Source organism: Muscardinus avellanarius (genome assembly GCF_963383645.1).
Source record: "Muscardinus avellanarius genome assembly, chromosome: X".
Lineage (NCBI taxonomy): Eukaryota > Metazoa > Chordata > Mammalia > Rodentia > Gliridae > Muscardinus > Muscardinus avellanarius.
In genome coordinates this window covers 86,669,217-86,684,196 of record NC_137792.1, presented here as the reverse complement: position 1 = coordinate 86,684,196, position 14,980 = coordinate 86,669,217, and the positions used below count along the sequence as shown (strand labels likewise).

General features: G+C 44.8%; 1 protein-coding gene across 1 annotated transcript in view; it reads left to right on the top strand.

The window, feature by feature from the left end:
• The window catches only part of SLC25A43 (solute carrier family 25 member 43), a gene marked incomplete at both ends in the record, with an annotated part of 49,591 nt that overhangs the window by 33,403 nt on the left and 1,208 nt on the right, over positions 1–14,980 (top strand). Inside the window, one exon of the mRNA XM_080719322.1 lies at positions 14,181–14,315. Within this exon, the coding sequence (XP_080575448.1) occupies positions 14,181–14,315 (135 nt within the window). The remainder of the gene's footprint in view (positions 1–14,180; positions 14,316–14,980) is intronic.

Here is a 14,980-nt window from a genome sequence, read left to right as displayed (position 1 = left end):
AGTCTTAGCAAAGCAGAGGACAGGGCAGGTCTGAAGTCTTAGAGGCAGGCTTTTAGGAGCTTGGAATCCCACCAGCAGGAAGGCTGATATGAGCTGGAAAGGGCCTTCAAGGGCATTTTGTTTCAATCTCCTCGCTTGCTTTGTTTCAATCTCCTCACCGCCTGGTGAGGAAACTAAGGTCCAAAGAGATAAACAATTAGTGAGACCATCAGCAATTTAGCGAAAGCCTGTTTCAAAGTTAAAAACTTAGAAAATAGGGCAGGGAGCCGGGTGTGGCGGCACTCACCTATAATCCCAGTACTTGGAAGGCTGAGACAGGATGATTGCAGGTTCACAGCCAGCCTCAGCAATTTAGCAAGATCCTGTTTCAAAATAAATATAAGATGGTGCTGGGGTAGCTCAAAGGTGGAAAGTCTCTGGGTTCAATCTCCAGTACCACAAAAAATATGTAAAACATAAAATAGGTCTGGGGTGTAGCTCAGAGGTAAAATGCACCTAGGTTCAATCCCTAGTACCAAAAAAAAGGAACTAAATGACTTGGCTAAGGTTATACAGATAGTGGCAGTGTCGGGCCTATCTCCCTGTTTTGTTTTTTGCAGCACAGGAGATTGAACCCAGGGGCATTCTACTTCAAGCTACACCCCAGCCCTATTTTTTATTCTTTATTTTGAAATAGGGTCTAAGTTGTGGAGGGCCTCACTAAGGCTGGCCACAAACACAGATCCTCCTGTCTCAGCCTCCCAAATACTGGAATTACAAGCATATGCCACCACACCAGGCTCCCTCATTTGTGTGTGTGTGTGTGTGTGTGTGTGTGTGTGTGTGTGTTTTGCGGGTCTGGGGATGGAACCCAGGGGCATTCTACCTCTGAGCTACACCCTCTGCCCTATTTTTTATTCTTTATTTTGAAACAGGGTCTCACTAAGTTGCGGGTGGCCTCACTAAGTAGCTGAGGTTGTCCGTGAATCACGATCCTCTGGTCTCAGCCTCCCGAATGCTGGGATTACAACCATGCGCCACCACGCCCGGTTTCCCTGATTTTTTTTAAGCGACATTATGCTGGAGATTCCAGAGCACCCCTCCTGAGAGCTGTGGAACTGACCTAGATAGCTACATTTTATTGGCCTGGACAGTCGCCTAATTTTTTGTAGGAGTGTTGTTGTTTTTCTTTTTCTTTTTCTTTTTCTTTTTTTTTTTTTTTTTGCAGGTCTGAGGATGGAACCCAGGGGCATTTGACCTCCAAGCTACATCCCCTGCCCTATTTTTTATTCTTTATTTTGAAACAGAGTCTCACTAAGTTGCAGAGGGCCTCACTAAGTAGCTGAGGCTGTCCGCGAACCGTGATCAGAGCTCTGGTCTCAGCCTCCCAAATGCTGGGATTACAAATGTGCGCCACCACGCCCGGCTGTTTTTTATTTTTATTTTTATGTGGAACATATTGAAAATGGCATACATTCAGACTGTGCTTGGTACCCTCCCCCCCATTTCCCCTCCCCCCCAACAATGAGTGTCCCGGTTAACCATACTATATTCATACTTTTACACATATTGGATTTAGCTTCTCCATTAATCAACCTCAGCCTTCTTCCTCTACTATCCTTCCATTCTAGCTTTGCTGAGATTTCCCCTCCATTGTCTGAAGTCCCTCTGGTATCTCTAATGCACCCTAGTTTGGGCATATGAGAGAAAACATAAGTCCCTTCTCTTTCTACTTCAGGTCCTTATGACTAGCCACCTGGCATGATGTGTTTCTCTTTACTAGCATGGAACGGGTTGAGTAAATGGCAGTCTAGGGTTCCAGTCCAGCAGGTTGGTTTGGTTTTCAGCATACTTGTCTCATCTCCAAGTTTAGATCATTATAATAATGACATTAATAGTAGTAACTTATTTAGTACTTACTGTAAGTTAAATATGATTCTAAGCACTTTGCATGTATTAAATCGTTTAATATGGATAACAGTCCTCTAAGGTAAGTGTTGAAGGTCACAGAGCTAATGAGTCATTCCAGGGCCCCAGAGTTTTCCCAGGCACTCTCCATGTCTCCAGCAAGCTGATGCACTCTGGTGTGAGCCTTGAGCTTCCTGTGCTGTGGAGGCTCAAATCAGTGGGTGTCCGCCCCGGGTGCATTATACAGTCACTGGGGCATCTTGTAGAAATGCTGAGATCTGAGCTGGGCGTGGTGGCGCACGCTTGTAATCCCCAGGCTTGGGAGGCTGAGACAGGAGGATCACACAGGTTCAAAGCCAGCCTCAGCTACTTAGTGAGGCTCTCAGCAACTTAGTGAGACCCTGTTTCCAAATAAAATATAACATAAGTCTGGGAGTATAACCCAGAGGTAGAAAGCCCCTGGGTTCCACCCCCAGTACCACCAAAAAAAAAAAAAATGAGGAGATCTGAAGTCTAAAATCCCAGCTATTCTGGAAGCTGAGACAGGAGGATAGCAAGTTCAAGGGCAGCCTGGGCAATTTAGTGAGGCCCTGTTTGTCTCAAAATAAAAATAAATAAATAAATAAATAAATAAATAAATAAATAAAAAGGGCTGGGGGCATAGGTCAGTGGTGGAACACGCCTGGGTTCAATCTCCCGCATCACAAAAAATAGGTGATTTTCAGGACTCACCCCAGGGCAGTTAAATTACAGTCAAGTGTGGACTCCAGTCGTTGATTATTCGTAAAAGTTCTCCAATTTAGTCTAATATGCAGCTAAAGGCCTTTACATTCTAAACACTCATTTAATGACACTTGTAGAGGTATTTATTCATACCACACCACAAGCTTCAGTCTTTCCATAAATAATACATTCAAGCCGGGCATGGTGGCACGCACCTGTAATTCCAGTACATGGAAAGCTGAGACAGGAGGATCACAGGTTCAAAGCCAGCCTCAGGAACTTAGACCATTCCCAAATAAAATATAAAATAGTTCTGGGGGTGTAGCTCAGAGGCAGAATGCCCCTGACTTCAATCCCCAGCATGACAGCACGCACACACACACACACACACACACACACACACACACAGAGTCCATTCAAGCTGGGCATGGTGGCACATGCCTATAATCCCAGTCCTTGGAAGGCCGGGATAGCTAGCACACAGAAATTTAGGAAGCCCCTATTTAAATTAAATATGGATGGAGCTGTTACTCAGAGGTAGGACTCCCCTGGCTTCAATCCCTGGAAGTGGCCACAGAAGAAAAGAATCCATTCAGTGGCCAGGTGAGGGGGCACATGCCTGTAATCCCAGTACTTTGGCAGCTGAGATAGGATTGCCGGTTCAGTGCCAGCCTCAGCAATTTACTGAGTAGTGAGGCCTTCGGCAACGTAGCAAGACCCTGTTTCAAAATAAAACAAAAAGGGCTAGGGGCCTAGCTCACAAAAGAAGAGAGGAAGGGAAGGGACAGGAGGGGGGGATGGAAATAAGCAGTTTCAAGTGTAGAAACAGCAACATTTTCAGGGTGAGGTGGCATCTGATCTGAGCTGAAGTGACTAGAATTTTGCTCATCAGAAAAAAGTACTCATAGTGTTCAGGAGGGGTGTGTGTGTGTGTGTGTGTGTGTGTGTGTCTGTGTTTGTGTGTGTGAAGTGTCATTTGGATGTGGGGCTCTTGAGGTTGGAGTGTGTGTTAGTCAGGGTTCTCCAGAGAAACTGAACCCATGGGATGAGATTTACTCTAAGGAATTGGCCCCCATGACCGTGGTGAATGGCATCCTAGAAACCTCCTGTGTTCATTCTTCAGTACCACAAATAAAAGAAAATAAAATCACTGCAGAGAATGATCCAGAGTGACAGAAGGCACGGATGCCAACAAAGAGGCTACTGTGACTGTCCAGGTGAACAAGGCCGGTGGCAGTGGAAGGTGAGTGCAGCAAACACGTATGGAGATTGCTAAGGTCCTAGACTAAATACAGATAGCCTCAGGTATATCACACATTGATTATACATGACCAATTCTCTAATTAATGTAGCTTTGTTTTAGTTTTGCTAGGGGTGCCAGGTTACACAACGATTATATTGTCTCAAAACCTGGGGCTTTCGCAGTTCTTATGAGAAACTGGCAAAAGATTAATATTATTTCCTAGCAGAAAAAAGTTTTTTTGCTACCCAAATGTAATTTCCTCTTTTCAGCCTTTCAGTCATAGAGTAGCAGGAGGAACTTGAAGTCTTGTGATTAGGCAGATTCCAAGGGAAAAGGAGACTTACTATTTGGCAATAGTTCTCTACTGATGGGGGGAGATGGGATGGAAGCTGAGTCTGAGCAGTGTTAAGGGAAACCTGTAAAACAAGACATTCAGCAAAGACCCCTGACCATTTTGGCTGCTGTCACTCCAGGATAGGAAACTCAGCTTCTCCATGTCGTGTTCTCTTTCTCACACTGGCCTGTGATTGGTTGATACTGCATGTCAAAGGGAAATCCTAACTCAAATATTTCACCCTTCACCTTGATGGAGAATTCCACATTTTAAAATAGTACAGAATGCTGATCCTTCATCTAGATCAGTGAGAGAAGATATAATAGTCATTAATAGAAGATAAAGAACTGGGAAACCTTATGCCACCAGACCTAAAATTCTAGTAACCCAAGGCTTAGTGAGCAAACAAATCATATAAACAGCATGCTAATGGAGATATTTAAACTTTTTACCAAAAGGGAACTGCTTTTTGTGTGTATGGTACTACGGACTGAAGCCAGGAGCATTCTACCTCTGAGATACCTTCACAGCCATATTTTATTTTTTTTAAATTTTGAGCCGGGCGTGGTGGCGCATACTTATAATCCCAGCATTTGGGAGGCTGAGACTGGAGGATCGCGGTTCGCGGACAGCCTCAGCTACCTAGTGAGGCCCTCTGCAATTCAGTGAGACCCGGTTTCAAAATAAAAAGAATAAAAAATAGGGCAGGGGGTGTAGCTCGGAGGTCGAATGCCCCTGGGTTCCACCCCCAGACCCACAATAAATAAATAAATAAATATAAAAATAAAATAAATAAAAAATAAATTGTGAAACAAGGTTTCACTAAGTTGTGGAAGGGCCTCATTAAGTTGCTGAGGCTGGCTATGAACCTGCAATCATTCTATCTCAGCCTTCCAAGTACTGGGATTTACAGGCATGTACCATCACACAAGGCTTGAAGCTGCTTTTATAGCCTACTGAAATATCTATTTACTACTAATATTGGCTAACATCATTGAGCACTAATAATTTTCCTGGAACTATCAGAGGCTCATTTGTGTGTGTGTGGGTGTGTGTCTACGTGTGTTACTAGGGAGTGAACCCAGAGATATTCTACCATTGAGCTGCAACCTCCCCCAGACCTTTTTAATTTTTTGCTTTGAAATAGTTTTGCTAAGTTGCTGAGAATGGCCTCTAACCTGCTATCCTCCTGTCCCTGGCTCCCAGGTACTAGGATTTGAGGTGTGAATCCCTGTGCGAATTCATACTGTGTGTGACTCACTCTTTGTTTCATTTAATTTGCACAGTAGCTCGATGAAAGAAGAGTTATAAGCCCTATTTTTGAAAAAAGGACATTGAAGTTCAGAGATATTAAGGAACTTACTAGCGAGTGGAAGAGACAGGGATTCAAATCCGGGTCTGTGTGCTGCTAAAGCCCACATACAGAACGCTGGCGCTCAGTGTTGGTGTCATGCATGAAATTAAGGCCTGAAAGGTATTTCCATAAGATAGTCCTTCATTAATCTAGTTCCAGTTATTTGTAATAAAATGGAACATCTTTCCAAAATTTCATAATTCAGACCGACTCTCCCCTACACATACCAACTAGTTGGAATTAGTGAGACTTTACTGTGTGGCTTATTGAATATGCTTATAGCAGGAGAGGGTGTCCAAGAGTAGCTGAAGTCTAACTTGGGTGAGAGGAAGGGTATCACTGCCAGGGCGGTGCAGCAACAAGTACAGGTGTGGGTTGTCCTGCAAGGGCACATGGTAGGTAGCCATCAGGTGTAGCACAAATTATGGTTTTAAGCCTGAGACTATTGACCAAGGTCAGAGAGTAACTGGGAAGCAGGATTCTGGAGTGGCAGTGAACCGGGAGACAGGGCATTCGGCTTCTAGTCTTGATTCTGCTGCACACTAGCTGGGGACTTGAGTTAAGTCACTCTTCCTCTCAAGGTTTTAGGTTTTCATGGGTTGTGTGTGTGTGTGTGTGTGTGTGTGTGTGTGTTTGTGGTACTTGGGATGGAACCTAGGGGCCTTCTACCTCTGGGCTATACTCCCAGACCTATTTTATATTTTATTTGGAAACAGGGTCTAAGTTGCTGAGAGCCTCACTAAGTAGCTGAGGCTGGCTTCGAACCTGCGCGATCCTCCTGTCTCAGCCTCCCAAGCACGGGGATTACAAGCGTGCGCCACCACGCCCAGCTCTTAGATTTTCATGTTTAAAATGAAGTCATTGAGCCAGCGTTGTAGCACATGCCTGTAATCTTAGTATTTGGGAGGCTGAGTCAGGAGGATCGCAGGATCGAGGCCAGCCTCAGCAAGTAGTGAGACTCTCAACAACCTAGGAAGACTCTGTTTCAAAAAATTTAAAAATAAGGCTGGTGGGTATAGCTCAGAGGAGCATTCTATGCATTCATTCAACTAGCCATTAATTGAGCACTGATCCTATGCCAGCTGCGTTAAGGCACTAGAAATATAGAAACTAACAAGACCAAATTCTCACAAAGCATGGGCTGTGTTCATTAGCTTTCTGTTACTGTAACAAAATACCTGAGCCAATCAACTTGTAAAGAGGAAAAGATTTTTGTGAAAATGGGGATTAAACCAGGGTTGAGGGGATTCTATATCTGAGCCCTTTTTATTTTTATTTGTTTTGAAACAGGCTCTTGTTAAATTTCTGAGGGTCTTGCTAAATTGCTGAGGCTTGCTGCAAACCTGGGATCCTCCTGTCTTAGCCTCCCGAGTGCTGGAATTCCAGGCCTGCACCACCACGACTGGCTAGACATTTTTTTTGGATTATAGTATTGTAGGTTTCAGTCTAAGCACATTGGCCCTATTGCTTTGGGGCCTATGGCAAGGCAACACATCCTGATAAGGAAAACAGGGCGAGCAAAGAAAGCCATTTTGCTCATAACCAAGTAGCAAAAGAGAGAAAGAAAAAGGGGCCGGGGTCTCAGTCCCCATCAAGAGCACACTCTGATGACCTAAGACCTCACACTAGGCCCCACCTCTTAACAGGATCGCCATCCTCACTAGTGCCAACTCTGGGCCCTGGGGGGACAGTCCATATCCAACTACAGAACAACCGCTAAAAAGAGACACAAAAGGCAGGTGTGATTATAGTGCAGCTGTGCAAGGGGGCCTCCCGGAAAGAGCTGTCCATGTGCCGTCTCCGGCCTTTCCACCCCCACCACTCAATAGAAACTCATTTTGGGTTTGGGTATTTTTTTTTTTTTTGGTACTGGAGTTGAACCCAGGAGTAGTCCATCTCTGAGCTATACCCTAGTCCTTTTTATTTTAAAACAGGGTCTCAATAAGTTGCAGAGGATCTCACTAAGCTGCTGAGGCTCGCCTTGAATAAAACTTCTCTGATGGTAACCAGCATGACCTCCAAGTCTCTAGATCCAACAGCAAGTTGTCAGCCCTTGTCTTACTTGGCCACCAGCAGTTTGCCACTCCCTCCTCTTCGACAGGCCGCCTTCGCTTGGCTCCCTGCACACTGCACTCTCCTGGTTTGCCTTCTGGTTCGCTGTTCTTTCTCAGCCTACTTTGCTGGCCTTTCTGTTCCTCTGACGAATAAATATTGGAGTCTCCCCAGGCTCAAGTCCTACCCAGTCTCCTGGCCTTAAAAACGCCACCTATGTACGGATGGCTTCTGAATTATATCTCCAGCCATGACCTCTCCCCTGAACTCCAGACCTGCACTGCCAACTCTTGCATCTCCATTTGAATATCTAACCACCATTGCACAGTGAACTCCTGATGTCTCCACCCACAGATAAAACAAACAAAACCAGAAACCAACCTGCTTCTCCTAGTTTTCCTCATCTGACCTATTGGCACTACCATCTGCCCATTTACGTATTTGTTTTGTGTGCTTGGTACTAATGATTGAACCCAGGGGTATTCTGCCTCCAAGTTATACCCCCAGCTCTATATTCATTTTTATTTTGAAACAGGTCTCACTAAGTTACTGTATGTTGGCCTTGAACCTGTGATCCTCCTGTCTCAGCCCCCCAAGAACTAGGATTACAGGTGCGCACCACCATGCCCAGCTACCTCCTTTTAATATCTGGTGTAATTTTTATACTTATTTCTTTGTCTGCTCCACTCTTGAAACCTCAATTTCAGCTCTGTGAGAAAGCGATTTTTTCCTGTTTGGTTCACTGTTTATCCTGAGTGTCTGGTACATAGTAGGTAAATATATTCAGAGAAGGATAGGGAGATGATAGATATAAAGATAGAATAGGATAGACAGGATAGATAGATAGATAGATAGATAGATAGATAGATAGTTAGTTAGTTGTGGTGCTGGGAATGGAACCCAGGGTCTTGAGCTCTCTTTATGCTATCGAGCCAAGTCCCTTGTCCTTCTTAACAATGGGGCTATTAACTGAAGTAGAAAGATAGAAGCCAGGTGTGGTGGTGCATTCCTGTAATCCCAGTACTAGGGAGGCGGGGACAGGAGAATCGTAAGTTTGAGGACAGCCTCAGCAAATTAGTGAGGCCTCAGCGACTTAGCAAGACACCATTTCAAAATTAAAAATAAAATAGGGCTGGAGGTGTAGCTCAGAAGTAAAACAGACCTGGATTCAATCCACAGCTACACAGACACACACACACACACACACACACACACACACACGCACACACACACACACACACGCACACACACACAAAATTAAAAAATTAAAAGGGCTGTAGAAGAGTGTATGAATCTGAGAAATTATTTATTTATTCATTGTGGCACTGCAGATTAAACCCAGGGAAATTCTACCTCCGAACTACACCCTTCACCCTTTTTTGTGGTACTGGTGATTGACTTTAAGGGATTTCTACCTCTGAGACAGGAGGTAGAGATACATTTTTAAAAACAAGTGTATTACATGAAATAGTAAAGGGTGGTAAGGGTACTGGAGCAGATAAAGGCAGGGAAAAGAACAAAGCCTGGCCATATTGAGTAAAGTGAAGAAATGGAGACAGGTGTCTGATTGCAAATCCGAGAGCAATTAGCGAGAACTAAGAAAGTGCTATATCAGTCAGAGACAACTGTTTTAAGAAGCACAGATGGAAAGGGGATGAATGAGATGCCCTTCCACAGGTGCATGGATAAATGAACAATGATGTAGCCACAAAATACTGCTCAGCAAAAAGGTAACTGGCAGTGTGTGTGTGTGTGTGTGTGTGTGTGTGTGTTACTGCGGATTGAACCCAAGGGCATTCTACCTATGAACTATCTACCCTAGCCCTATTTTATTTTTAATTTTGAAGCAAGGTCTCACTAAGTTGCTGAGGGCCTTACTAAGTTGCTAAGGCTGGCTTTGAACCTGTGATCCTGCTGTCTCAGCTTCTCAGTGTGTTTGGACTTGAATTGTAATACCCGTTCTTCCCTGGTCTCCAGCCTGCCAGGACATCTAGGAGGTTTCTAGGATGCCATTCACCACGGTCATGGGGGCCAATTCCTTAGAGTAAATCTCATCCCATGGGTTCAGTTTCTCTGGAGAACCCTGACTAACACACACTCCAACCTCAAGAGCCCCACATCCAAATCACACTTCACACACACAAACACAGACACACACACACAGACACACACACACACACACACACACACACCCCTCCTGAACACTATGAGTACTTTTTTCTGATGAGCAAAATTCTAGTCACCTCAGCTCAGATCAGATGCCACCTCACCCTGAAAATGTTCCTGTTTCTACACTTGAAACTGCTTATTTCCATCCCCCCCTCCTGTCCCTTCCCTTCCTCTCTTCTTTTGTGAGCTAGGCCCCTAGCCCTTTTTGTTTTATTTTGAAACAGGGTCTTGCTACATTGCCGAAGGCCTCACTACTCAGTAAATTGCTGAGGCTGGCACTGAACCGGCGATCCTATCTCAGCTGCCAAAGTACTGGGATTACAGGCATGTGCCCCCTCACCTGGCCACTGAATGGATTCTTTTCTTCTGTGGCCACTTCCAGGGATTGAAGCCAGGGGAGTCCTACCTCTGAGTAACAGCTCCATCCATATTTAATTTAAATAGGGGCTTCCTAAATTTCTGTGTGCTAGCTATCCCGGCCTTCCAAGGACTGGGATTATAGGCATGTGCCACCATGCCCAGCTTGAATGGACTCTGTGTGTGTGTGTGTGTGTGTGTGTGTGTGTGTGTGCGTGCTGTCATGCTGGGAATTGAAGTCAGGGGCATTCTGCCTCTGAGCTACACCCCCAGAACTATTTTATATTTTATTTGGGAATGGTCTAAGTTCCTGAGGCTGGCTTTGAACCTGTGATCCTCCTGTCTCAGCTTTCCATGTACTGGAATTACAGGTGCGTGCCACCATGCCCGGCTTGAATGTATTATTTATGGAAAGACTGAAGCTTGTGGTGTGGTATGAATAAATACCTCTACAAGTGTCATTAAATGAGTGTTTAGAATGTAAAGGCCTTTAGCTGCATATTAGACTAAATTGGAGAACTTTTACGAATAATCAACGACTGGAGTCCACACTTGACTGTAATTTAACTGCCCTGGGGTGAGTCCTGAAAATCACCTATTTTTTGTGATGCGGGAGATTGAACCCAGGCGTGTTCCACCACTGACCTATGCCCCCAGCCCTTTTTATTTATTTATTTATTTATTTATTTATTTATTTATTTTTATTTTGAGACAAACAGGGCCTCACTAAATTGCCCAGGCTGCCCTTGAACTTGCTATCCTCCTGTCTCAGCTTCCAGAATAGCTGGGATTTCAGACTCCAGATCTTAGCATTTTTACAAGCTGCCTAGGTGACCATGTTGTGCAGCCAGGGAAATCTTCCTGTCTCAGCCCCCCAAGTACTTGGATTATAGGCATGTGCCACTGTGCCATTTTGGTGTGGAAGCCTTTATGAGAAATGACAAAGTGTAATTGGAAGGCTTGCTCTGCAACCCGAAGAGGTCGGCTGAGCTTACAGGCCACAGAGTTTCTACCACCCCCGTCTCCCTCTCTGTGGATTTGTCTTCAGCAGTGTGGAACAGAGAATGGGTTTATGGAAGTGAGGATTAGCTGAAGAACAAATGGCAAGTATTTTAATAGTAGAAGAAAAATATTAACTAGATGCAGCCAGGTGTGGTGCATGCCTGTCATTCCAGTACTTGGAAGTCTGAAACAGAAGGATCACAGGTTGGAGGCCAGCCTTGGCAACTTAATGATGCCCTTAGCAACTTAATGAGAACCTGTTTCAAAGTAAAAATAATCCAATAGGGCTGGGGTGGAGCTCAGAGGTAAAAAGCCCCTGTGTTCAATCCCCACCACAAAATAAACAAACAAGCCAGGCATGGTAGTGCACACTTGTAATCCTGGTACTTGGGAGGCTGAGACAAGGATTGCAGGTTTGCAGCCAGGCTCAGCTACTTAATGAGGCCCTCTGCAACTTAGTGAGACCCCATTTGAAAATAAAGAATAATAAAATCGGGCTGGGAATGGAGCGCAGAGGTTGGATTCTCCTGGGTTCAATCCCCAGTACCACAAAATAAACAAGTAAATAAACAAGCAAACAAATAAGATAGGAGGAGGAAAAAGGAAGGACATGAGGCCAAAAGGACTCTGACAACTTGGTGATAAAGGAGCAGAGAAGTGGCCAGAGGGGTTGATGATCTGAAGGATGAGACGTGTAGGAACAAATCACTCCATAGTTTGACACAAGACATCAGAAATGGACATAAGGACAAATAAATAAGGAGATTTGATCAATAGTTAGAATACTTTCTAAATAACAGTACTTAATAGCTCTTCTTTCTTTTTGTGTGTGGTACTGGGGATTGAACCTAGGGGCAAATTTCTACCTCCAAGCTACATCCCCCGCCCTATTTTTTATTCTTTATTTTGAAACAGGGTCTCACTGAGTTGCAAGGGGCCTCATTAAGTAGCTGAGGCTGTCCACTAATCACGGTCATCCTGTCTCGGCCTCCCAAATGCTAGAATTACAAGCGCGCGCCACCAGGCCCAGCTAAGCCCTTATTTCTTGATTCTTACTACACAACTCACATGCTAAATGCTCTGTGTATATCATCTCATTTAATTCTCACAACCAGTTCCTTGAAGCAGTCACTATTCCCGTTTTCTACATAAGGAAACTGAAGTACAAGATTAGGTAAGGCTGGATATGGTGGCATGCTACTCAGGAGGCTGAGGCAGGAAGATCGCAGGTTCGAGGCCAGCCTGGACAACTTAGCAAGACCTTGCCTCAAAAGATAGAAGGACTACGGGTAAAGCTCAGTGGTAGAGCGCCAATGGACTCCATCCCCGGTATTGGAAAAATAAAATAAAAGATTAGGTAAGGACAAGGGCTGCAGCTCAGTGGTAGAGTACTTGCCTTCATGTGCAAGGCAAGCCCTAGGTTCAATCCCCAGCTACACACACACACACACACACACACACACACACACATACATACACGAGTAGGTACGTTGCCTAGGGTGACATGGACAGTAAGGGATAGGTCAGGGCTAAAACCTGACCTGTCCAACTGCAGGGCTATGGTCTTATTCTTACTACCCCTCCCACATTTCATATCTCGGTTCCACTGCTACAGTATGCTCTATAGCCCCAAGCAGACATGTCATAATTCAGTCACACTATGTGCACAGTTTGTGGAAACTCAACACAATAACACAGTTTCTTTTCTTTTTTCTCTTTTTTTTTTTTTTTGCAGGTCTGGGGATGGAAGGCAGGGGCATTTGACCTCCAAGCTATACCCCCTGCCCTATTTTGTATTCTTTAATTTGAAACAGGGTCTCACTAAGTTGCGGAGGACCTCACTAAGTAGCTGAGGCTGTCCACAAACTGCGATCCTCTGGTCTCAGCCTCCTGAATGCTGGGATAACAAGCGTGCGCCACCATGCCCGGCTTCAACACAATTTCTGAAAGCCAGTCATGAGGGGATGTCCTCCTCCTAGTAGACAAGTAGAGTCATTTTTATAGAAAGATGGTCTATCTAAATCATTGTGTCTGTTCATAAATGCTTTTTGTGTATATGTGGTAGTGGGAATCGAACCCAGAGGCATTCTATCCATGAGCTACACCTCCCACCCTATTTTAATTTTTGCTCTGAAACAGGGTCCTGCTAAATTGCTGAGTATGGCCTTGAACCTGGGATCCTCCTGTCTCAGCCTCCCAAGTACTGGGATTACTTGGGAGTAATCCATAGGCATGTGCCAGCAGGCCCAGCTAATAAAATTATTTTTCTAATGGAAAAGAATGTTACTCTCAGAGATGATAACAAGGTTCCATCAGGATAGTTCTGGGGTAGCAGTGAAGTTCATGGAGTGGCCAGAGGGAATGGCCAACCTGATGTAAAGATGACATCACTGAAGTCAAGGGTCAGAAACTGGGAATGGCATGGGTGCCTTCAGAGTTACCCAAGATGATGGTGATGCTGGGCAAGTATGAGCCTTTGAGTGTCAGATTTCAGTGACCATGGAAGAGTGGCTAAGAAGTCCATAGAAGATAGCAGTGACATGGGCGCCAGGTGAACACTTGGCATGACAGTGGAGGAGTCAGAGTCTGGGAACAGAAATGGGGAGCTAGCAGAATGTCACCATCACTCTGCTTCCCACCCTGTGACGCCTGTAATGTGGGAAAATAAGCAGCCCCCACTTGGTAGCTTCCGGGGAGAGAGAGCAGTTATGACACAGAGATAGGGGACAGTAAAGTAGGTCAAGGCATAGGAGTATAATTCAATTCAGAAGGCATACGCTGCCTGAAAATGTCAGCACAAAGCCAAGTCTGTCCCAAATGCCTGCTCCCTCAAAAGCAAAATAAAGCATAAATATGTGAACAGAGCATCATGATTGTATTGGATGTTAATATTCATCCTAAGCCTGTGGAGCAAGAAAGCCCTATGACAGCCACTCTTTGTCATCGTATTAGCCAGGAGCATAGTATCCAGAGTCCAGATGTGACACCCTGGCTTTCTTGACTATGCCATTTATTTCCTGATCTTTAAACTTCATCATCCTACCTTCCATTTCTTCCAGGCTCAGAGCCCTTACCTTCCCCATGGGGGAGGTGTAGATGTCCATTTCTCAGGAGCGATGGACTGCTTCCGGCAGATAGTGAAGGCCCAAGGGGTCCTGGGGCTCTGGAACGGATTGACAGCCAACTTACTGAAGGTGAGAGGTCTTGGTCTACCCCTTCTTTGACATCCCCACACTATTTTCACAGAAACACGCCATTTGGCACTGATGGATACAGGCTGGCTGTCAGCCCTGAAGAGAGGGAACCCTGTGCAGTGGTGGCGTATCATGTACCTCATCCTAGAGGAACTGAGCGTTTAGTCCAGAGGTTCCTAATATAGGAGTTCATGGACCCCTAAGGAGAACCTAACCCCATCCTAAAATTGTCTGCAAAAAAAGCTAGGCATGGTGGTATATGCCTGTAATCCCAATACTTGGGAGGCTGACACAGGAGGATCACAGGCTTAAGGACAGCCTTGGCGATGTATTGAGACTCTCAGCAACTTAGCAAGATTCTATGTCCAAATAAAAAATAAAACAGGAAAGAAGATATACTTCAGAGGTATAATGCCTGTGGGTTCAATCCCCAACACCACAAAAAAAATCTTCAAAACTATGCATGTATATGCATGTGTACATCATATTGCAAAGAACTCTATGACCAAAAAGTTAACATTAAGAACTCTGAGCCAAGCACAGTGGCACACACTTGTGATCCCGGTACTTGGGAGGATGAGACAGGAAGATCACAAGTTTAATGTTAGCCTCAGCAACTTTGCAAGACCCTGTTTCGAAATGAAAAAATAAAAAGGCTGGGAGTA